Here is a 24,885-nt window from a genome sequence, read left to right as displayed (position 1 = left end):
AACTGCTGGTGCCAGCAAGAACTTAGTGTGAACACAGCTTTAGAGGTCCCTCCTAAAATGAGTATAATAATCTGAAAAAGATGTTATTAGCATAAAGGTAAAGCAAGACATAAAAGGCAAATTGTAAGTTCAGATACAAAAGGGTAAGACAGGGCAGCTCTGAATTTTATGTGTGCCACTGGAATAGTATAGGAGAAATATGTAAAGCAGTGTAGGACTAAACACTGCATAGATAGAATGGTAAGGTTAAGGTGCAGATAGTATGTAAGAAAAAAGGATGAGTAGGAAGAGTGTTCACTTGGGGAGGCGTGAGGCTAGGTAGGTGGCGGCGTCCCTGAGGATCCTCTTCTCACACACCAGCAGAGACAGGATCAGTGCAGGGAAGTCTGAAGCAGTTGCCAGCGCTGCCTCGTCATCCTAGGAGATCATGGGTAGCAGTTACATATACAACAACCATGACTCTACGGGGTGCTACAAACTGTGCTGAGTTCTGAACTGAAAATACTCCCAATTCTGTCAGTTTCTGAATGTTGAAGTTCTACAGCATACGTAAACAGGTAAACTGGAATACCATGGCACAGCTTTCTGTGTGGGTGTATATATATATATATATATATATATATATATATATACACAGTAATCCCTGTACTTTCTGGACGCCCACTTTCCGGACACCCCACTTACCAGACATTGTGGGCCTGGACCTTCAAAAAAAAAATCCCCCCCAAATCCGATTTTTTCCTGCCCATAATTTGAAATTGTCACGCGGAGCCGAATAGCTGTTATACCATGGACCCTTCACCCCTTCCTTCCTCCCCCCTTCCGCCTCCCCTGTCAGGATTGCCATTTGGTATTTTTCATTACCAAATGTGGGCCAATTTGGTAATGAAAAATTTGTTCGGTAATGAATCAGAATAATGCAATACCAAATGGATTTTTCACATGTGTGGGGATACACAGGATGGAGATGGTGGATTGTTTGCTCTCTCTGATTAATCTGCTACCCTACATAGCGTGAATATAATCAAGATGCTGTTAATTATAAGAAGAGTGATTACATGAATTTCCACTTGTATATATAATTAGTGAAGAATACCGGTAAATGCTAGCTTTACGAATTTGGTAATGAAAATTGAGGAGTTTGGTAATGTGGCCGTTGTGATCTGGCAATTCTGTTACCCCATCATCAACAGTCACAGCCTAACTCCGATTGAGAGCAGATGCTTATCGTAATGGAAGCCACATGTGCTCATTTTTTGTGAATAAACAGTGAATAAACTTCTATACCTCGCCACTAGACCACACGGGAATTTACAGTGTCGTGCTGTGTTAAGAAATTAGAATTTAGAGTGCAAAGGATTAACTGTGGAGTGCACACTGGCGGTTGAAACTGGTGTGATGCAATTAACAATGTGCAGTGTTAAACAATTATAACTCACAGTGCAAAGAATTACTGTAAGTGCAGCACAACACTGGATTACTGTACGTGATTCAAGAGCATTTTCACCACTGCCACAGCCAGATAAGGCAGCCACAGACGTGCTGTAAGTACCCAGGCTTCCTTTTCATTTATTTCATGCTTCATGTCCATTATTGGTGTGAACAGGGTCTTAAACAGGTTTAAGTATGTACTATGCATGTCCGGTAGGGAGTTATTTAGGTGGCTTTCAAAGTTAGGCTGGGTTAGGATCCTTAAGTACCAGTCCAAGAGCCAGGGACTTGTTGTAAGTACCCAGAATGTTTAATATTGTATAAACTCACCTCTAAAACCTCATTCTCTGGTTCTTTTGCATTTATTTCAGTCTTTTATGTCCCTTATTGGTGTGATTAGAGTCTTACATAGGTGCAATGCATGTCCAGCAGGGAGTTGTACAGGTGTTTTTCTAAGTCAGGGTAGGTTAGGGTCCATAAGTACAAGTCCAGGAGGCTAGGGCCCACTTTCCGGACGGGACCACTTTCCAGACAAGAATTTGGCTCTATTACATCGGAAAGTGGAAGGATTACTGTTGAGAGAGAGAGAGAGAGAGACACAGAGAGACAGAGAGAGAGTAAAAGTCCTCCAATCTGGCCACTGACGATCAGAAAATTCCAATACTTCAAACTCGTCAAGGCAAAATTTTTCTAATTTTTCTCGACTATTTTCACATTTTTCTGGGCTTCATCTAAGGATTTATATGGTTTGGATTTGCTCTTGGATTTGGATGTACCTGCCTGCAACTATCCCAGTGAATAATACAATAGCCCATATCAATTTAAGTGCTTATTTAATGATCATGTACATATTTCTACTGTTTTCAAAGAGCTCTCCCAATAGTCTGAAAAAAACAATAGTCCGAAAGACCCTTGGTCCCCTGCAATTCGCATTACAAGACTCTTACTGTATATGGTATATATATATATATATATATATATATATATATATGTAGTGCTCCTCAGAAGTATCGAGCGCCCTGCGTCCCTCCTACGAAACAAACCTTTCAACATTGAAAAAACATATAAATAATGCATTTTATTTACCTTTAATGCTTCGTAGGGTATCCTTTACACTTCTTCACGGACCTGAGACGTCTTGGAAGTGAAAGGGCGAGGTTCCTGAGGTGCTGGAGGGGTATTTTGTCTCAGGAGTCACGAATGGCGGCTTCCAGCTTAGGCAGAGAGCTCACGTCCTTCCCTTGGAGATTCTTCTTTACGAGGTACCAGAGGTTTTCAATCAGGTTGAGGTCTGGGCTATTTCCTGGCCAGTCTTTCATGAATGATACCTTGCAGTCACGAAGCCAATTGGTGACCGATTTGGCCTTATGAGCAGGTGCACCGTCCTGCTGAAACACTCGTGCACCTGTTAGCTCAAAGGGCTCAGGTAAATGATCACACAGAAGCTCCAGATAAACATCCTGATTCACTCTGCAGTTCTTGGGAAGCACAACAAGCTTCCCACAAGCTTCCCCAAACCTTTACCAGAATAACAACCCCATACCATGAGTGAATCAGGATGTTTAACTGTGCTTCCAACGTACCGTGGGTCAAGTGGGTCACTACCTTTGTGCTGGTACACACATGCTCCTCTGTTACAGGTAACACTAAACGTTGCCTCATCAGACCTCAACACTGACAACCATTGCTCCTCACCCCAGTTAAGGTATTTGTTAGCAAAGGCAAGCCTATGAAGTCGCTGGTAACGAGTGAGAAGAGGTTTTCTCACAGGCCTGTGACTTGTGTAACCAAGTTCATGGACCCTTCGAGAGACTGTGCGCACAGAAACCTCACCAAACACTTCCGGGTTGCTCTCCTTTATTTTCTTTGCACTCACACAAGGATTAGACTCCACTGCACGTTTTAAAACATTAACAGACCTTGGGGATGTTTTCCTAGGCCTACCAGACCGCGGTTTATTTGTGGGAACGTCACCACTGTTTTCCACTCGAAAACGCATGCACCACCTATGCACTGTCGATCGAGCCACACCAACCAATTCACTAATTTCCTTCGTTTGATGGCCTGCCTCCTTTAGAGCAATGATCTAGGATATGATTTCACTCGATAGTTCACGGGTAGGTGCCATAACAAAGTGGGGAAAGCCAAAACACTGCGGGACACTCGGTAAAAAATGGCGCAAAAAGAGAGGGAGACGCGGCGGAGTTCGTCTCTCTCAGGCAGCCCGTAGGCAACTGAGGCGGGAACCAACCAGCACATACGAAGGCCTCAGGGTACAATAACGTCATACTAGCGCCGCAAACTTCTGGCTCAATTTTTACTACCAAAAACAGGTGATTCTTTTTTGGCCATAAGTATTGAACACCCGGCCATAGGCACTCGATACTTCTGATGAGCACTGTATATATATATATATATATATATATATATATATATGTATGTATAGATATAGATATACACTCGACCCTCGATTTGGCGGACCCCTGTTTCCCGGATTTTGGATTTCCCCGACATGAACTGAGGCTGGACAATAATATCAAATGCCAGACAAATGCCCATACAAGTCCGGGAATCCCAACAAAAGTCCAGCCATTATTCTCTCATATAAAACTATAAGCAGTCTGCTGCACAACACAGTATAATTTTAGCAAGGCTGACTCGATAAAGGCCATTTGTAACACACGTGAGAAATTATTTTCATACATGTGCATCTTGGCCACCAACCTGCTTCATGCCACCAGCTCCTAACTCATGGCAATATCCCATTTGCCTCTTACCTTTCTCAAATGCCACTATAAATAGTTTATTGCATAACACAGTAAAGTTTAAAGGAGGCTTGGACACAATAAAATTCACAGGTAATAAAAAATATATACTGTACTTTCTTACGGATGAAGTCAATGAGATACATTCTTACTCACTTAGCTCACCCAACTCATCATTCATTCATTGCCAGACGCCATGTATCCCAAACGGGGTGGCCAAGGGCTTAGAGTTAATTGTTTTTACAGGGAGGGGTACTAATCCTCCACCAACCCCACTTGACATGTAGGGAGAAAAAATGTGACTAAATACCAAATCAGCACTTTTCACTGGAAAATATTTTAATTTTTTTCGCCACAGTGGCTTATACACACCTAATTATCTGAAATCTACCTTAAAAATTTTACTTAATATAACAATTTAAAAAATAGGTTTCAGAGCTAAAATGCACGAATGTTAGCAGATATTTCCCCTTCAGATTGTGTGTTTATATCTCGGTCAGCTGATGAGTGGTTGGCCAATGTTGGCAGGTATTTCTCCTTCAGATCATCAGCACACCTTGACAGCTGTTTTGCATAAATATTTATTTTGAGTACAAAAAAATGTACCTGCATTGTAAATTGATATTTATCCAAAACAAAAGTACATCAAGGTGAGACGTTGGGCTAGAGGCAAAACACTACCGCTAACTTTAAGAAATTTTTACTCTGAATCCTGATTTTCTATTAATAATTAAATTAAGCACAAACTTTTGACTGAATTTCAAATAATTAGGTGGTAAACCTATATGGTGATCAAGATTGAAATATTTTCCAATTAAAATTCTGATTCGGTCCAAGATTGCATGTTTGTATCTCGGTCAGCTGATTAGTGGTTGGCTGACCTTGTGGTGCTCCATTCCTTGCTCATTTTCCTGTTTTTCCTCAGCTTTCTGATCTTCTTCTATCATACCCTCCACAATCTTGTCAACAACTGTCTAAACAACCATTCTTAGGGTTGTAGCTAGCAAAATACAGGTATTGTGTCAGTTATTATTATTGATACTGCATCAGTGTTACTATTTTATGCACTGTGTATGTTAATTATGTTGGTACAGGCAGCCAGAATGCTCCAGATTATCGGAATAATTGCCGGACAATATTGGAGAATTTGGACAAAGTATGGTAATAGTCCGGGGAATGTTATGTGGGGCCGGACTTTTGCCTTTCCCGGACTGGTCTCCCCCCCTTTTAGTCCAGCAAATCGAGGGTAAAGTTTATATATATATATACAGTAAAAGTCCATTAATCTGAACACCGATAATCCGAAAATCCCAATAATCCGAATTTTTGAAGATAGGTGACAAAAACTCCAAAGGTAAAAAAAAAAAATCAAAATTCAAACTGGGCGCCAAATGCACTGAAGTGCCAAGCGGTGTGGTCATGGATCAGGTAATGCATGGATTGGCAACTCCTCGTAAACAACTGACCATTTTGGATTGGTACTGTAGGTTTAAGGAATTTTCAACAGTAATACATATTAAGTTTTTGTGCTTTTACAATACGTGCATATTATTATTATTAACCCTGGACTTACTCTCTCTAAGTGGATTTACCTGCTTACAACTGTTGTTTTCAATACTACGCATTACTGGTGAGTTAAACTACCCATAACATCTCTCAAATTACCAATTACAGTTCGTGTCTTCGGTAATACTGTACATTATTAAGTAAAAAATTTGTTTAATACATAAAATAATGTTAATATGTGCCATATCGTATTATGAATAAATGAAAAGTGATCCATTTGGTAATATTTCAGTTTAAACATGAAATTAAGTGCCATAGGGGTCCCACCCAAAAATCCGAAAAATCTGAAATCCCAATGATTCTCGGTCCACTACCGTTCGGATTAATGGATTTTACTGTATACCCATCCATCCATAATCCAATCCTATGCTTTTCCACGAGAAGCGTAGGAGCACGGGGATAGGCAAGTTGGTCTTGACATTTAAGATGAGAGTGACAAGCCTCACTCATCCTTGAGTGGCATTATGTGAGCAATAAACCTCAACTACCCCTTGGATATAAACCTTAACTGGCTCAATCCGATTGGAGCACCATAATTACCCACTAAACCACCAGGTGCCCAAATTTAGTTATATGGCTACCACCCAGCATAGTAAATGGATTCCTGGTGAACAGGAAACCATTTGGCTTGTCACTCAGTATAGAGTCACCCACAGGCTGAAGGAAGAGGAAAGAATGAAGGAAAGAAAGACAGGAGAGGGAATGTGAAGTCACCTGTAGGCAGAAGGACAAGGAAAGAATGAAGGAAAGAAAGACAGAAGAGGATGGAATGAAAGAAGGATATATACTGTATATCTCCTCCTCTTACTGACTCCCTTCAACCTCTGTCTCTTCGCCGCACTTTAGCATCTTTATCTCTTTTCTCTCACTACTTCAATGGTCACTGCTCCTCTGAACTGTCTGCATGCATTCCTCCACCTCTACAACGGGCACGTAGCACCCGTCTAGCAGCAAACTCTCTTCCATTTTCTGTCCAACTCTCTAGTGCAAGAGTTGACCGTTTCTCCCAGTCCTTCATTTGTGCAACAGGTCAACTCTGGAACTGTCTCCCTCTGTGTGAATTTCCTGCTTTCTATGATCTCCAGCCTTTCAAACGCAGTGTGTCCAGGCATCTCGAAATGATCTCTTGAATTTGGCTCTCTCTTGTATTTTGTTTTTCTCTTGGAAGGAACAGTTTTGCAGGCTTGTTGCCTTTGGTCCCTTCTTCATCACAAAATATATGCTGTATATATATACATATATATATATATATATATATATATATATATACAGTACCCTCGCGTCCAGCACGCGTTAGTCTAGCACGGTGAGCAATTAATTAGTATTATTTAATACGATTTAATTACTGCAACACGAGTGTGTTAGCATAACACGCGCAGAGCTCCGAGAAGTGGGCCAAATCCACAGAGTTCACTCTAGCACGATCACCCCCAGTCCAACACGGCCATACTGGACATTCCCATGATGATGATAGCCAATGAAAAACTTCTGATCAAGTAGCCTTCCCCGCCCGCTATCGTGACGTGATCGTGATGCCGCCCAATTAAAAACGCTTCTGCTGTCACGTGATGTTTTGTTTAAATTTCTCCCGCCACAAAGCCACTCAGTCGCATAATTGCATTGGAAGGTGCTTTTTTCTTGCTGCATTTTCTGCCCTTGTTACTGCATTTTACCCTGCTCACGATGCCTAGGAAGCCTTCTGAGAACCCCAAGAAGCGTCGGCACCTCCCTCAGGCCACCAAGCTAGAAAGCATCGAGAGGAAGAAGAAAGGGGAGAAGAAAGTTGACACTGCCAAGACCTACGACATGAATGAAGCCAATATGATCATAATAAAAAACTTAAGACAAGATCCTGGCAGCCGAAGGCTATCACATGGCACTTCATACCAGGTTTGCCGAGGATACGATGGTAAATCGGAACGGTAACGTGGTAAAATTGCCGACGATACCACGGGCATTTGGAATTCATCTGGATGGATTCCTGCCGAACATACGATGGGGAAAACAGTGTGACCAAAACCCAGGCGACTCGACGGAGAATGTATCGTACTACAGCATTGAACACTTAGCCTGACACTGAATACATATTACAGTAATATTTTAGAATAAATATCAATCGTTTTGAAACCCTTCTCATCGGCGTGCGTACCAGTTTATAAACAAAGTTGCTTCTCCTTATTCTCTACCGAGTCAGCGACAGCGATCACTTTCCACAGTCACGAGACGGGGCTCTGGCAACAGTGTGAGAAGCATGCACTTTGCCGAGGATTACATTACAGAGTGCTAGGACAGGCAGAAGCAGGACCTTCCATGGCTGTGGACAAAGACAGTGATTCTGAGTGTGATTTCGAAGGGTTTATGAGGGAGGTTTGATTTCGAAGGATTTATGAGGAAGGTTGAGGAGGAGCAACAGCCACTACCCGCTAGTGACACCAGTAGCCATCCTCTGGGGACCCAGTAGGACTACCTACAGCCTTGGATACCACCTTCCATTCCCAGCAAGCCCACCAACACTATCCTAAAAGGTTAGTTATCATTCATAGCACAGTACCATTTATTATAATTACAATAGTACCAATATATGTATAGGTATATGGTAGGTATTTAAGGTGACTTTTCCTAGGGTTGCTGACATAATTCATTTTTCCCCATAAGCTCTATTGTCAGTCCAACACGTTTTTGGTCCAACACGTGACCCATGCATGACAATATTACCGTGTTGGATGCGAGGGTACTATATATATGTATATATACTGTATATATATATATACATACAGTATATATATATATATATATATATATATATATATATATATATACTGTAGATATACAGTAGAACCCCAATCATCTGGAAGTTAAAAAACCAGCAGTTTTAAAAAAAACAGCAAATTCAGAGTGTATAAAAATGACGTGAAAAAATTAAATAAATTTGAATTTTGCGCGCTTCTATGGCCGCACCGGGTTGATGGTTCTGTCTGTGCTGGGTAGGTGGTTCTAGGTTGCGCTAGGTGGATGGCCCCACACGTGGATGACCTTGTACAGTACAAAGCGGCGCGACCTTTGTCTGCACTGTCACCGAGCTGAGTAGGTCACTGCTGCCGCTCTGCTACTATCTCCGTGTTTTGTGCTGCTTTTACAAGAAAAGTCTATCACAAAATCATCCAGCAATGCCTAAGGACAATTCTAACAAGAGAAAAAGGGTGGTGTTAACTCTAAAACAGAAACTAGAGATATGTAAGAAAATTGAAAGTGGTGTGAAATGCAGTGTGTTGATGAAAGAGTACAACATCGGTTCAGCCACCGTTTATGATATCAAAGCACAGTCGCAAAAACTGAAAGAATTTTTCATGAAAACTGAAACATCTGATGGCACTGAAAAGCGACGAACACTGCGCACAGCAAAGTTAGAGGACCTCGATCGTGCTTTGTATGAGTGGTTCCAGACAATGAGGTCTGAGGGCGCGTGCATTTCGGGTCCTCTGTTGATTGAAAAAGCAAAAGAATTTCATGAAAAAATGAACACAGAAGAGAAGTGTGTCTTTTCAAGCAGTTGGTTAAGTCGCTTCAAAATTCGTCACGGAATAAGGCAGCTGGATATCTCGGGGGAACAGAAGTCTGCCGACACAGTCTCTGCAGACGAATTTTTAAGCAAATTTAGTGCTCTTGTTTCTGAATACGGATTGACTGCAGAGCTAATATATAACGCCGATGAAACTGGGCTGATGTGGCGATGCTTACCAACATCAACTCTTGCATGTGGCCATGAGAAAGTTGCACATGGATTCAAACAAAATAAGGATAGAGTGACTGTGCTTGCCTGTGCAAATGCGGCGCGTACACACAAACTCAAGCTGCTGGTTATTGGCAAGTACAGCAAGCCACGGTGTTTTAAAGGGTTATCTGATTTGCCAGTTTATTACAAAGCACAGAATAATGCCTGGATGGACTGTGAAATTTTTCTTTGGTGGTTTCACCACGTGTTTGTTACAAGTGTTAAGAACCATCTTAAGAAAACTGGTAAGCCAGAGGACAGTAAAGTGGTGCTTGTGCTTGATAACTGCCGAGCGCATCCCCCAGCTGATCAGCTTGTAAATGGTAACATTTTTGCAGTGTTCATGCCACCCAATATTACCAGCCTTGTTCAACCCATGGACCAGGGTGTCATTCAAAACATCAAGGTGTTGTACAAGCGGGACTTTATGCGTAAAGTCCTAAATGCTGATGGGAAAATTGGTGAGTTTCAAAAGGAGTTTAACTTAAGAGAAGCTATTTACACTCTGGCAGTCGCGTGGAAAAATGTGAAGAAACAAACCCTCAGTAGGTGTTGGCGCAAAATGTGGCCTAGGGTTATTATTGAATCAGAAAGCTCTGACGACGACGAACAATTTGAGGGCTTTCTGACCGAAAAAACATCGAGTGAGGATCTTCAGCAGGAGGTATGCGACTTGGCAGGCCATTGTTCCCCAGAAAGAATTTAGGGAGTGGTTGAAAGTTGATGAAAATATTCCTGTCACCCATAATTTCAGCACCAAGCAAATAAGAGATGTAGTGATGAACAGTGGAAAAGAAAACACCAAGGACCAAGAAAGTGACGAGGAAGAGCCTGAAGAGACTAAAGTTTCATGGAGTGAGGGAATAAATGCACTGAACACCGTCATCAAGTTTGCCAAGACGAAACCATTTTTTTCCTCACAATCCATAATGTTTCTGCACCAACTGAATAACCAGATGATTACTGTGAGGTGCAAGAAAATTAAACAAAGTGACCTTAGAACGATGTTCTAGAAAGCTGCACAGCAGTCATCAAAACTGCCGCGGCAGCCAGAACCAGTGCCACCCACATCACCTGTGGATGTGGAGGATGACCATTCAGCTGTCCTTCGACTCTAACAATGTTCGTAAGGATGAGTGAGTACTTACACAATATTTTATCAGTAGGCTGCGGAGTTGCATTATATATTATCGTTCTTCTTACCAGATTTCTTGCTCAAAAAAAGATTAGACTAACACATTGTTTCCCTAGTCACTTGCTCCCGCCAGCTTAAGTTACCGAAGTCACTTGCCAACAAAAACATCATTTATCTTAACGTATTGGTTTTGTAGTTCAGCCAGCATATGACTGTGTTTGAAAATTCTCAGTATGAGGTGGGATATCAACTGCAAAGTGGAATGCTTAATTAAAGTTTTCATTCCACGGGCTTCTTAGGAATGAGCATGGGTGCAGGGAGACGGACGACAGTCACTCACAAAAATTGCATAACCTGCTCCTGACAACATTTGAATGTGTGTTCCAGCCAGCAGAGGTCCTTCCGTATTTTATTACGGTACTCCTGACACATTCAGACAACGTGTGTTCCAGCCAGCAGGGATAATTAAGAAATAAATGTTTATGAGTCATTAGCACGGAAAAACATGCATTCGCCTGGCAACAATCGGACAACGTGTGTTTAAGCTTCATAAATATACAGTATTTTATGAGCCATGTCTGTGAATTCTTTCATTTATTACTTTAAATAAATAGTGTGCTGCAGCATGTGAACATTTATTTATTCCAGACCTACCTTTTGATAAGAGGTTAATGACTTTTCTCAAAGCTAAGAATAATGAAATACAGTAACCACTCCAATATCCGGATCAATAGAGCCATCGGTAGGTTCGGATATTGGTTTTGTCCGGATATTGGGCCCCAGCTTATGGACTTGTACTTACGGACCCTAACACAGAGAAACACCTATACAACTCCCTCCGGACATGCATAGCACCTATTTAACACCCAAATCACACCAATAAGGCACATAAATGACTGAAATAAATGCAATAGACACATAAAATGTGGGTTTAGAAGTATGTTCATACATTAATAAACATTCTGGTACTTATGGACTCTAACCGAACCTAACCTAACCGAACCTAACCGAACTCTGAAAAACACATTCCTACTGCACATGCATGAGGTAAGTTTAGTATGGAAAGAAGTACAGTATGACACTTTCTGGTAAGTATAGTATGGGAAAAAATACAATATGAAACATTCTGGTAAATATAGTATGGAAAATAGTACAACATGAAACATTTTGGCTACTTACAGCAAGTCCCTGGCCACCTCGATGAATAACCGCCTCCTCTCGGACTCTGACAGTAAGAACGATTTCCTGAAGCACTTGCACTACACTCTTCCTGAAGTCTTGCACTGAACTTAGTCACTAACACAAAGAAGTCCGTTCTTTTCACAGTGTTCACTTTAGTCCAAATAATGTTCCATTAAATTTAAGTGTTGCACATTAACTTTTCCCAAGTTTTTTTAAGTTTCCAAAGCCCAAACAAAGAAGGTTAGTTACGTTAAATTTCTTTTCTACTTAGTCTTTTCTCCCAACTTGAAAACCTTAACACAACACACCGTTTTTTTCACTGCACAACACTCAAAATTCCCGTGTGGTCTAGTGGAGAAGTTCTTGCTGTTTATTCACTGTCAGAGCCCGAGAGTATCACTGGCAGGCGTCCAAGGGGTGCATCGGTGGGTAGTGGTGATGGCGTACCGACTACAGAAGACTCTGAAGACAGCCGCAAACTCACGTCGAGCGGTGACTCCACTGTAGCTGATGTGCTGGGCTGTGGCTCGGAGCATGAGGGCCTGTCTTGGGGAGGCAACGGAGTGGAACCAGGGCTTGGCACAGCGGGGTCACGGGCCAGAAAAAACTGTCAATCGTTGACTGACGCAAGGACCGACGATTCTGGCGATTGATGATGCGCTGCCGGAAAGCACGCACTTCCTCCACGAGTCCCAAGGGCCCCATCTCCCTGTCGCAGTCCGGGTGTTCCAGGTAGTCTAGGACGAACTCTCGATGTTCCCAGAGTGCGCTCAGCTTGGGGATGGCTGGAGTAGTGTCCTGCTGGGCGGAGTCTGCATCATCATCGCCTTCGTCGTCGGAATCTTCAAGTTCGGGACTGACACCAGCAACCGAAGACGCGATCTCGATATCAGACAACGTCTGATACCCAGGATCGCCCTCGTCGTCGTCCAACCACTCACGAACATCGTCCACATCAACATCGTCGCCGTACGTACGTAGCCGTGCATGGAAGTCATCCACGTCAAACCCTAGGAAATCGTACTCCACATCTGTTCCGAGAAGCAGACGAGACCAACCATTTTCAAGAGTTTTCACAGGGACTTCCTTCCATGCACTAGCCCAGTTGTACAGCGCAGACTTGATGTTGTAGCGGCGAAGGTTTTCCAAAGTCCGCTTGCCTCGAGTGTCACGTCCTTCCCTGCGCTCGTCCTCGTCCTCGAGAACCACCATCACCTCGTCCAGGAACTTCCGACGGTACAGGCGCTTTGTTGCCACGATCACTCCTTGGTCCATTGGTTGAATGAGAGCAGTCGTATTAGGTGGCAGAAACATGCACCTAATACGGCCATTCTCAGCAACCAAGTCCTTGTCGCACGGGTGGGCAGGTGCATTGTCGAGGAGAAGGAGAGCCTTTACCTGGTCGCGAGGAATTCCCAGTGTCTCGTCTGGTAATGTATGACCTCCTTGGACGAAGTGATGGTGAAACCAGTCTTTGAAAATCACAGCTGTGAACCATGCTTTCAAAGAATGGTACCATACGACAGGAAGGACATCCATCACCCCACGAAGGCACCGAGGCTGCTTTGCACGGCCAACAATAACGGGCTTAAGCCGGTGCATGCCGTTAGCATTGGCACAACACAAAGCAGATATCCGTTCCTTAGAAAGCTTGCGGCCAGGTACACGCTTCTCCGTCTCATCGGCGAGAGTGTTCGTTGGCACCGAGCGATAGAATAGGCCAGTTTCGTCAGCGTTATAGACTTGACCGAGAGTGAGGCCCTCCCTGTCGATCAAGCCTTTCACCTTGTGCCGAAACTCGTCCACTCCATCCTCGTTAGCGTCCAATGCTTCGCCATGTGCTTTACGGTTAGTAAGGCCATGTCGCAACTTGAACGCGAAGAGCCAACCCTCGGATGCCTTGAAGTCTAGGGCGTCGTGAAGCCTTGCAAACTTCTCAGCAGCAGCCTTCAGCTCCGTTCCACTGCACCATCACACCAGCTGCATGTTGCTGTCGATACCAAATCAACGTGGAGCGGTCGATCTCTGCATACTTGGGAGTAAACATAACCTTCCTCTCCACGTTGCGTTTGCTTCTCGACGAGAAGTCAGCCGTGTACTGCATGAGCTTGTCTCGGGAACGCTTGATATCAAACAAAGTCGACCGGGCCAGGTTGAACTCGCGGAGAATGCGAGAGGAAGACCAACCCGCATCAACCTTCTCCAATATCTCCCGTTTCTTCTCCAGAGTCAACACCACTCTCTTCCTTTTCTCAGGAGGCGGGGCCATCATCACACACACTAAGAGTAGGGCAGAGAGCAGCAGGAGGCCTTGCAGCAAGTACGGCACCACCACAAAAGCGAGCACGTGGGCAGCCATGACGAAGAGCGTAGGTCTTGTCGCGGTAAGAGACAGGCGGGAAGTGGGGAGGATGCAGCGGCGCTCTATCGGACGTCGGAGGAATGACGAACCAAAACAATGCTCTCACGCGGCGCGCGCGGCAAGTTCAAATTACGGACGGCAAAAAATCGATTTTTTTTCCAATTTTTTTGGATTTTCGGACCATTTTGGGAATGTTTGATCCCAGGACGATAAGGTTCGGTTAGTGGGGATGTTCGGTTATTGGGCGTCCGGATATTAGAGGGATTACTGTAATATAGTTACTTACCCGAATCTGAGCAACAAATATTGGGTATACAGGTAAGCCCTTAATTCACGCGAACTTTTTTCACGCGATTTCGGTTACCCACAAATTTTTCGTACAATAATTAAAACATAAAATTATAGTATTCAAATAAATAATTTTAATATACAAGAGAAATAAATAAAATATAAAAATGCCTACCTGCTGCCCGTTTGCATAAATGTGTGTGTGTGTCTGTGTGTCTGTGTGTGTGTGTGTGGGAGGTCGGTCTACCACGCACCACACAGTCAGTTTGAATCCGACAGTCGAAATATGCTTGACTTGCGAATCGTTATTTGTGGCTTATTTTTCTGCCTTCCAGTAATTGCTTGCCTTGTCTGCCAACATGAGGCCTAAGCACAGTGCTAGTGACGCATGTGGTAACACACCAAAACGGACTAGTAAAGTGATGTTGCTAACAGAGAAAGTTAAAGTGTTGGACAAACTTAATGGATGAATGTTGGCGACAATTCTCTGTCAGGACGATTCCCCGTCATTTACTTACATACCAGTTTATTTAGCAAGTACAGTACACTAGTTTTTTACTTATATGAGTTATAAAATTCCCCTGGAAATTAGTTACTAAAGTATTAATTAATCAATAATAAGTATATTTATAAAATGACAGGAAATCATCCATGTTTTGATGGTGAATTGACTTCGTGGTGAATTGTCTTGGAATCGTGTGTTTGGGGTGAGTCAACTGTTCTTACAATAAAGAAGGCAGAACGTAGCATACGGGAGGCAGTGAGGGCTAGTGTACCAGACTGTGCTGAAGTGTCTCCACCTACGCCTGTGAACTGGCTTGGAACCGTATTTTTGGGGTGAATGAGTCAACCGTTTGGACAATAAAGAAGACAGAATGTAGCATATGGGAGGAGTGAGGGCTTGTGCACAAGACTGTTGAAGTGTCTCCACCTACGCCTGTGCTTGTCAGGTTTCAGTGTTAAATTTCTTACATTTTTGTTGTCTTTCATACTTTATGCTAGTTTATAAGGTGTATGTAGTGCTTAAACAGTATTATTCAGATGTAATATACTTAGTAGACATGCATAATTATGTGCACACAAGGGCAGAACATATACGCGAATTTGCCACATGCGCGAAGGGTCTGGGAACGTAACCCTCGCGTGAATTAAGGGCTTACCTGTATAAGGTGATACAAACATTCAACTCGATAGAAATACGTGGTAGGACGGCGCCATGAGTGTTAGGTATACAGCAGGGTGCCAAAAAATGCTTAAATAACCTACCCACAGGAGTAGTTCTCATACATCCGGTAGAAATACTTAACCGGCACTTTCAAATTCCCATTAGTGCCGGTTGATGGGGGTTCTATTGTATGTATGTATGTATATATATATATATATATATATATATCTGTCTGTTGCCAGAAGCCTCAATCCCGTTTGGGGTGGCCACAAACAAATCGCCTCCAAGTCACCCTGTCCCCTGCCAATTCACTGCCCTGCTCCCAACTCACACACCCCCTCTCTCATATACCTCTCCACCCCATCCCTCCATCTCATCCTCGGCCTCCCCCTCCCTCTTCCCCCCTCCACCTCACTCACATTCACTCTCTTCGTCAGTCTTTCACCCTCCATCCTCTCCACATGGCCAAACCACCTCAGTGTGTTCCTCATAACGCTTCCTATCACATCCACATCCACACCACAATGCTCCTTTATATCCTCATTTGTCAGCCTGTCTCTCCATGTGACTCCACAGGCTTCTCTTAAATAACTCATTTCCACTGCTCTCACTCTTGACTTGTGTCCTTCCAACAACGTCCAAGCTTCACTTCCATACGTTAGAGTTGGTATCACAATATCGTCATGTAGTAACTTTTTCACTTCCATGCTCACTTCCATGTTTCTTATCACTGCTTTCAAAGAACCAGCAACCTTTCTTCCCTGCTGTACCCTTTCAAGCACTTCACCCTCCAAACCTCCATCCTTACTCATCACACTACCCAAGTACTTAAACATACACACATTTTCCAATTCCTCACCATCCAACCTCGCTGTACATTCACTGACCTCACCTCTCTCAAAGACCATCACTTTACTCTTCCCTACATTCACCTTTAGATTCCGTTTCTTACACACTCTCCCAAACTCATCCACCAAGCCTTGCAGCTCCCCTTCGTCTTCACTCAACAACACAGTATCATCTGCAAACAACAGTACAGGGAGTTTCCAAACACTATCCTCTCTCACCAGGGCCACTCCAACATCAACTACCCTACCTTGTACCTCTTTTATTACCCCATCCATGTACAGATTGAACAACCATGGAGACATGACACATTCCTGTTTCAACCCAACAAAGAGAAAAATTCACTTAGTTTACCATCCACACGCACTGCAGCCTTCGCACCATCGTACATACTCTTCACAGCATTCAACAACTTCCCATCTACTCCATATATTCTTAACACTTTCCACAATCCTTGTCTATCCACCCTGTCATATGCTTTCTCCAAATCCATGAAAGCCGCATACAACTTCTTTCCCTTCTCTAGAAACTATTCCACTAAAGATCTAAGAATGAATATCTGATCTACACAACCTCTTCCCTTCCTAAAGCCTCCTTGTTCTTCTCCAACTAATTTCTCTGTTCTTTCTCTAACTCTGTCAATAAGTATCCTACCATACACTTTTCCTATTATACTAAGAAGACAAATGCCCCTATGATTACCACACACTTCTTTTTCCCCTTTTCCTTTGTACAAGGGAATAATTGTACCTGACTTCCAATCCTCCGGGACTCTACCTTCCTCCCAGGCTAATCTGCACATCTTCCACATCCATTCTACTACTATCTCTCCCCCATGCTTCAGCATTTCATCACACACTCCATCAATTCCTGGGGCTTTCCCCAATTTAACTTTCTTCATTGCTTCCACAACTTCTATCCTACTGATTTCTTCCTGTCTTCTCACCTCCCTCCTTCTCCCAGCCATTCCCCAGCCACTTATACTCGCATTACTTCCATCTTCTATGTTCAACAATTCCTTAAAGTGTTCTCTCCATCTGCTCACTTTTTCTCCCTTCTCCACTAGTAATCTACCATTTTTATCTTTCACTCCCCTGCTAACTTCACTTCCACCCTGTCTTACTCTTTTCACCTCTTTCCAGAACATTTTCTTACAGTCCCTCCACTTTACACTCAAATTCCTTCCAAATTCCTCATCCACTCTCTTCTTACTCTCTCATACTAATCTTTTCACCTCTCTCTTCCTTTCTACATATAACTCTCTCTTCTGCCTCTCAACTTCTTCCACGCCCCTATTTCTCATTCATTCATTGTATGCTTTCTTCTTTTGTGCCACAGCCTGTTTCACCTCTTCAGTCCACCATGCTGTTCCTTGCACCCCCCTCCATCTTCTCTTCCTTCCACACACCACATCACATGCTGCACATATTTCTTCTGTAAATATCCTACACACACCTTCCACGTCTCCCATCTGCTCTAATTCATATTTGCCCAATCGTTCCTCCACTTCTCTCTTATACTCTGCCTTTTTCTCATCCTCTTGTAACCTTTCCACTCTCCTTGCAACTACTCCTTCCTCTCGTCTTTCCCTTCTTCTATTCCTCCATCCTACTTGAATCCTAATTCTGGCCACCACCAAGTAGTGGTCAGAAAGTCCACTCTCCCAACCTCTATAAACTCTTGCATCCATTACACATCTTCGCATCCTTTCATCCACACACACATAATCAATTATTGCCTTCCTTTCATTCAGTTCACCACCCACCCTTCTCATCACTCGCCATGTATACCTGTGGATCATTTTATGCCTGAAGAGGGTATTGGCTACCACCAACCCCCTCCCAGCACAAATGTCCACTAACGCACTCCCATTCTCATCTATCTCAGCAGGCACACCCCACTCACCAACTATTCCATCCACCTTCGCATTTCCAACTTTATCATTCATATCACCAATCAAAAACACTCTCTCATTCCTTCCAAACTTTTCCATGCACACTTCTACATTTGTCCAGAACTCTTCTCTCACTCTTCTAGCACGATCTTGCGTTGGCGCATACACGCACACAATCGCCCACATTTGTATTCCAACTTTCAACTTTACCCACACAATCCTTGACCCAACTGATCCATACTGTCTTCTGCTCTTCTTCCATCTTTTACTCACAACTATACATACTCCTTCCTTTGCCCTCTCATTCTCACCTACTCCTGCACATATACCCCATCCATACTCCCATTCTCTCACACTTTCTCCTCTCCATTTTGTTTCAGTTATTCCACGTACATCCACTTTCGCACCCTCAAGCACCTGGACAATCTCTCTCTCTTTCACCTCATCATTCGCTCCTCTTACATTCCAAGTACCCATTACCAAGTCCTTTGTCCGGTCCTGGGTCGTCATCGTTTGGTAAGTCCTTGTCCGAGACTTATTGTTTGTTTTTTTAGTTAGTTGTTTTCCGGGGAGGGGCACTAACCCTCCGCCATCAATATAATCAAATCCAACACAACCAGACTTCCACTGTATGGATAATCATTCATCATATCATCATCCGGACCTCCTTTCCCACCCTAGGGCAGGGTGAGGAGTACCACATCTAGATAGCCTAAGTTTGCCCAATCCAATGGGCCACATAAATTCACTCATCATTCAAGCCCCCGGAATCCTGGCTCTATCTGATGCACCAAAAACATTTACCACATTCCGTAGCTTCACATAAATGTAACGATTCAGAAATAAAACGTTTTTATCTAAGCCACATGTACAGCTTCCCTGGCATACTGGGGGAAAAAAAAAAAAAAAAAAAAAAAAAAAAAAAAGTCTTGTAAAATGAACTGTAACAAAAAATATATGACAAACTTCACTTGGACAATGGCAAAGATTCAGTGCTTGAAGCTGCAAGGTTTCAGTACAGTAATTCTTACATTATCCTGGGGATAAGCTTAGGAAAAAAATACTACTCATTTACCCTGTCACCGAGATAACATGAGGAGATGCAAGAAAAATATTTAAGATACATCTCCCAAGAATGTAAAACTTTAAGGGTACATGTTGCCATATAAACTAATGCCCCCCAGCAAAAACCTCTGTTTAATGATGCATGCTCTAATATAGTACTGTACTTCTTACAAGAAGGTGGCTTTCAAAAAGGTTCCATTGATAACTTATCTTCAAATCACATGCACTTTAAGCTTCAGCCTTGAATTGTTTTACATTTGTCCCTCATGTAATCACAAACAACCAAACACATTCTCAGTGCAATAAGCATTCCAGTAAACCCTTCCTGCACCTTCTGTCACCATTCCAAAAACTTCTCCATGAACTTTATATTCACAGATGGTTCTACTGCCATAAACCTAAAATTTTTACACTTATTTTTGCTCTTACTTCCACTCTGGATATTACCAGTGCAATTTCTCCATCTCCCCCCTCCTCAAAACTTTCTCAAGTTCGATTCTAGTACTTCTACAGATGTACGGTATCTTTTGTTTCACTAGGCCCTGACATTAAAAATGTGATTTGTCCTAATGTGTCCCTCCTGTTATCCTTGAGAACTAGGTTTCTTTGTCTGTTTCGATACACCTTTCCTTCTTGCTGAAAACTGCTCTCATTCACCCTTTCTCAGAGAAGAGCAACTATTCCAAACCCTCTAACACTCAACTGTTGTACTCGACTGGGAGGGAGAGAGGGAGAGCTCCATAAGTACAAATTTCCAGTGCACAGACAAAAATGCAGTACAGTACTAAAAATATCATACGCATGGAAAATCATGACAAATGTGTGCGCCCATACTGGACTGAGCTGATGCCCATCCAATGTCCATGTAAGTTCAGGCTGCAGAACATCTTAAGCTGCCCACACAGTGATGTCATGGCCACCATGATGGTCCCACAATCCTCTGCCCATTCTTCTCTTCACCCCAGTTAAGCATCCGTAATGACAATTGCAACCAGAGTTGATCCACTATGCTGAAGTGTTCTATTTCTTTCCACCATGTTATAGCACTTTTACTCTGCTGTGTCTTGTGGCACTGTGCTGTGCACTGTATTGTGATCTAGCATGGGTTACCCAGGAGGTGGTGGGCCTAAGCAGAAGGGCCCTTCTCTACCAATGAAAAAGTTAATGTTGCACTGCATTGACAACCATGAACAAGTGTGTGACACAGGTAGGGCCTGTGCTATAAATAATTCTACTGTGACAACGGTGTGGAAGAAGTGAGATAGTACCGAGTGTGCCTTTGAGGCTGGCAACTGTGGATGTGAATGAAATGTGAAAAATAGTGGCTGACACAGCAAAAATTAAGACAGAATAGTTTTTGATGAGGTGTGTGTTTGGCCAAAGTTGCTTATATTTGTGGGTGGCATAACCTTTACACCAAAAGCTATAAGAATTCTATAAAATGATGGCTCACATAATACAAAATGAAAGTTTCCAGTATTCACGGCATCTAGAGAGGTTTTGAAGTCTGTGTGCCATAAAAAGTTGCATTATCACATGCACCAAAGTGAAGCTAATCTGGAACAGACACAGCAGTGGCAAAGTCCTTTTCTTTCAAGCTTCACAGGATTGTAGAGGAAAGGGGTCATAAGCTGTGCCAGATTTTTTACATGGACAAGACTAGTCTGTTCTGGAAACACATGCATTCCTCTACATTCCTGACGTGGGAGGAAAGTGGTGCTCCCAGTTTCAAGGCTAGTAAAAAAAAAATGCCTCATCAGTCTCTAGGCAGTAGATGCAATGGGAGAGTGTAAAGTAAAACCTGTGATCATTCATCACAATGCCTGTCCCAAGCCACTTGGAGTTTTTTCTGAGTAACTGGGTATCCTCTGGCAACACAACATCAAGGGGCAAATTATGGTTTTCAACAATGCAAAAATTAAAATAAAAGTATAAGTCACATCTAACTGACAGTCACCTGAATAACTGCATGAAAATGGCACTTACAAATTACACCCCCAAGACACCCATGCCAGCAGAAACAGTGCAAAGTCAACCTTTTCACTATGCCTAAAGAAAAGCACACACACACACACACACACACTATACAGATAGATGGATAGCTACCATATACACAAACACAGTCACTTGTGTAAATCTGCAAATACCTAAGTACATGAATTTGTGAGTTTATTTTTCTGCCTGTGGTGCTTTGCAAACGACCAGTCAGTATAGATATGCATAGCAGATCTGTATAAATGGAGGCTTTACTGTATTTTGTCTCTGAGCTATATGCAAAACTTTGTTACACTAGTCATCATCTAAAAATCTTCCCATTGACATGATAGGGGATATCAGTCACCTCAAGCGATGTAGGATATGCACGTGTGAGGAGAGTGACACGTGTGTGAAGGAATTTCCAGGTCTTGTCCTGAGTAGGGGTGCCTACATCACAATCTTCATGAAGCAGACCTTTGGCTCGCTCTCCATCGCCACACCATTTGTCCAGGGAATCTGTCAGGTCATATCCAAAACATTACAATACTGCACATGATATTTCCAAACATCTACAATGGCAGTCATACTCTCTACAGTGAAGCATTACCACTGAAACTGGCACTACTTTTTTTTTTTTCCTTAAATGAATTTTATTTTATGAACACCTTTAAAGCCTGTGTGTGTGTGTGTGTGTGTGTATATCTATATATATATATACAGTAATCCCTCTAATATCCGAACGCCCAATATCCGAACATCCCCACTAACCGGACATAATCCTCCTGGGATCCAATATTCCCAAAATGGGCCAAAAACCGCAAAAAATTCGAAAAAAATCTGACTTTTTTCCCTCCCATAATTTGAAATTCCCGCCTTGCGCCAAACAGCTGGTACACCATGGTCCCTTCACCCCTTACTTCCACCCCCCGCCCCCCTCCCCTTTCAGTTTGCAATTTGGTTTTTTTCATTACCACGTGTGGGCCCATTTGGTAATGAAAACTTCGTTTGGTAATGAATTAGAATAATGCATTACCAAATGGATTTTTCACATGTATGAGGATACACAGGATGGAGATGGTGGATTGTTTGCTCTCTCTGATTAATCTGCTACCCTACATAGTGTGAAAATAATCAACATGGTGTTAGTTATATGAGAGTGATTACATGTATTTCCACTTGTATATATAATTAGTGAAGAATATATGCTAGCTTTACGAATTTGGTAATGAAAAGTTATATTTGACAATGAAAGTGAGGAGATTGGTAATGTGGCTGTTGCTGCATCTGGCAACTCTGTTACCCCACCAACATCAACAGTCACAGCTTAACTCCGATGGAGAGCAGATACTCATAACAGTGCAAGCCACAGGTGCTTGTTTTTGGTGAATAAACAGTGAATAAACTGCAACACCTTGCCACTAGAACACACAGGAATTTACAGTGTTGTGCAGTGTTAAGAAATTAGAATTTAGAGTGCAGAGGATTAACTGTGGACTGCAAACTGGCGGTTCAAACCAGTCCAAGAGGAAGGGACTTGTAAGTACCCAGAATGTTTAATATTGTATAAACTCACCTCTAAAACCTCATTTTATGGTTCTTTTGCATTTATTTCAGTCTTTTATGTCCCTTATTGGTGTGATTTGGGTCTTAAATAGGTGCAATGCATGTCCAGAGGGAGTTGTATAGGTGTTTTTCAGACTTAGGGTCCATAAGTACTAGTCCATAAGCTGGGGCCCAATATCCGGACAGGACCACTATCCGGACCTGCCTATGGCTCTATTGATCCGGATATTGGAGGGGTTACTTATATATATATGCAGTATACACACACACACACACACACACACACACACACACACACAATGAAGTCTGTCCAAAAAGAAAAACTTTTCAAAAAACAAATTTGTTGATTGACTTACAACTTGATCACTTAACTCCTTCAAATACCTCCTCCAATGTACAAACAAAATTTCCAACATTTGAGGACGCGCATGCGAATTCATACCAAGCGACATTTTTTTAAAAAGCCAGAAATCGCATTTAAAGTTTGTGAATATTATAAACGATCATAACTCCGTCGATTTTAAAGACAGAGACTTCTTTCAAAGACTAAAATGAAGGGTAAAGTATGCTGAATATGCCCATGTTGTTAGTCACTGAAAATCTATCCATCTATCTATCTATAGCCTGATGCCCTAATCCCGCAAAGGGTGGCCGCAGACAAAACGTCTCCAAGTCGCTCTGTCACCCACCATTTGACTACCCTCCACCCAACTCACCCCCCCCCTCCCTCATATACCTCTCAACTCCATCCCTCCACCTCATCCTCGGTCTACCCCTCCCTCTCCCTCCCTCCACCTCACCTACATATACCCTCTTAGTCAGTCATTCATTCTCCATTCTCTCCCTATGTCCGAACCACCTCAGTGTATTTCTCCTAATCTTTTCAACCACATCCACATCCACCCCACAACGTTCCTTCACTTCTTCATTCGTTAACCTGTCCCTCCATGTCATTCCACATGCTCCTCTCAATTAACTCATTTCTACTCCTCTCACTCTTGACTTGTTCCCCTCTTGCAGGGTCCACGCCTCGCTTCCATACATCAGGGTAGGGATCACAATACTATCATGCAGTGACTTCTTGACTTCCATACTCACCTCCCTATTTCTCATCACTGCTTTCAGTGTACCAACAACCTTCCTTCCCTTCTGTACTCTTTCACACACTTCATCCCCCAAAGTTCCATCCTTACTCATCACACTACCCAAGTACTTGAATGCACTCACATTCTCCATATCCTCACCATCCAACCTTACTGTACATTCTGTGACTTCATTCCTCTCAAACACCATAACTTTACTCTTGTTTACATTAACTTTCAGATTCCTCCTCCTACACAGTCCCAAATTCATTCACCAAACCTTGCAACTCCCATTCATCTTCACTCAACAATACTGTATCATCAGCAAACAGCAACACCGGAATCTTCCAAATCTCACCCTCATTCATCAGACCCACCCCCACATCCACTGCCCTACCTTGCACCTCCTTTACAACCCCATCCATGTATATATTAAACAGCCATGGAGACATCACATAACCCTGTTTCAGTCCCACATTGAGATCAAAGAACTCACTCAGCTCACCATCCACTCGCACCGTAGCCCTAGCTCCTTCGTACATACTCTTCACAGCACTCAACAATTTCCCCTCCACTCCATATATTCTTAATACCTTCCACATACCTTGCCTATCTATTGTCATAAGCTTTCTCAAAGTCCATGAAGGCAGCATACACTTTCTTTCCCTTCTCTAGATACTTCTCCACTAAACCTCTTAGAACAAATATCTGAGCTACACACCCTTTTCCCTTCCTAAATCCCCCTTGTTCTTCTCCAACTAGCTCCTCTGTCATATGCCTAACCCTATCAAT

The 24,885-nt window shown here is 42.7% G+C and overlaps 1 protein-coding gene across 1 annotated transcript in view; it reads right to left on the bottom strand.

The window, feature by feature from the left end:
- Positions 1–221: 221 nt before the first annotated feature.
- Positions 222–24,885, bottom strand: part of Setd3 (SET domain containing 3) — a 137,431-nt gene continuing 112,767 nt past the window's right edge. Inside the window, exons 11-12 of the mRNA XM_080283360.1 lie at positions 21,813–21,964; positions 222–417 (exon numbers count right to left, since the gene is read on the bottom strand). Coding sequence (XP_080139486.1) covers positions 295–417; positions 21,813–21,964 — 275 coding nt within the window. The 3' untranslated portion in view covers positions 222–294. The remainder of the gene's footprint in view (positions 418–21,812; positions 21,965–24,885) is intronic.

Source organism: Coenobita brevimanus, chromosome 97 (genome assembly GCF_032717465.1).
Source record: "Coenobita brevimanus isolate Jiangsu-jjx chromosome 97, ASM3271746v2, whole genome shotgun sequence".
Lineage (NCBI taxonomy): Eukaryota > Metazoa > Arthropoda > Malacostraca > Decapoda > Coenobitidae > Coenobita > Coenobita brevimanus.
The sequence above is the reverse complement of the archived record's forward strand: the minus strand, read 5'-3'. Positions and strand labels throughout refer to the sequence as shown.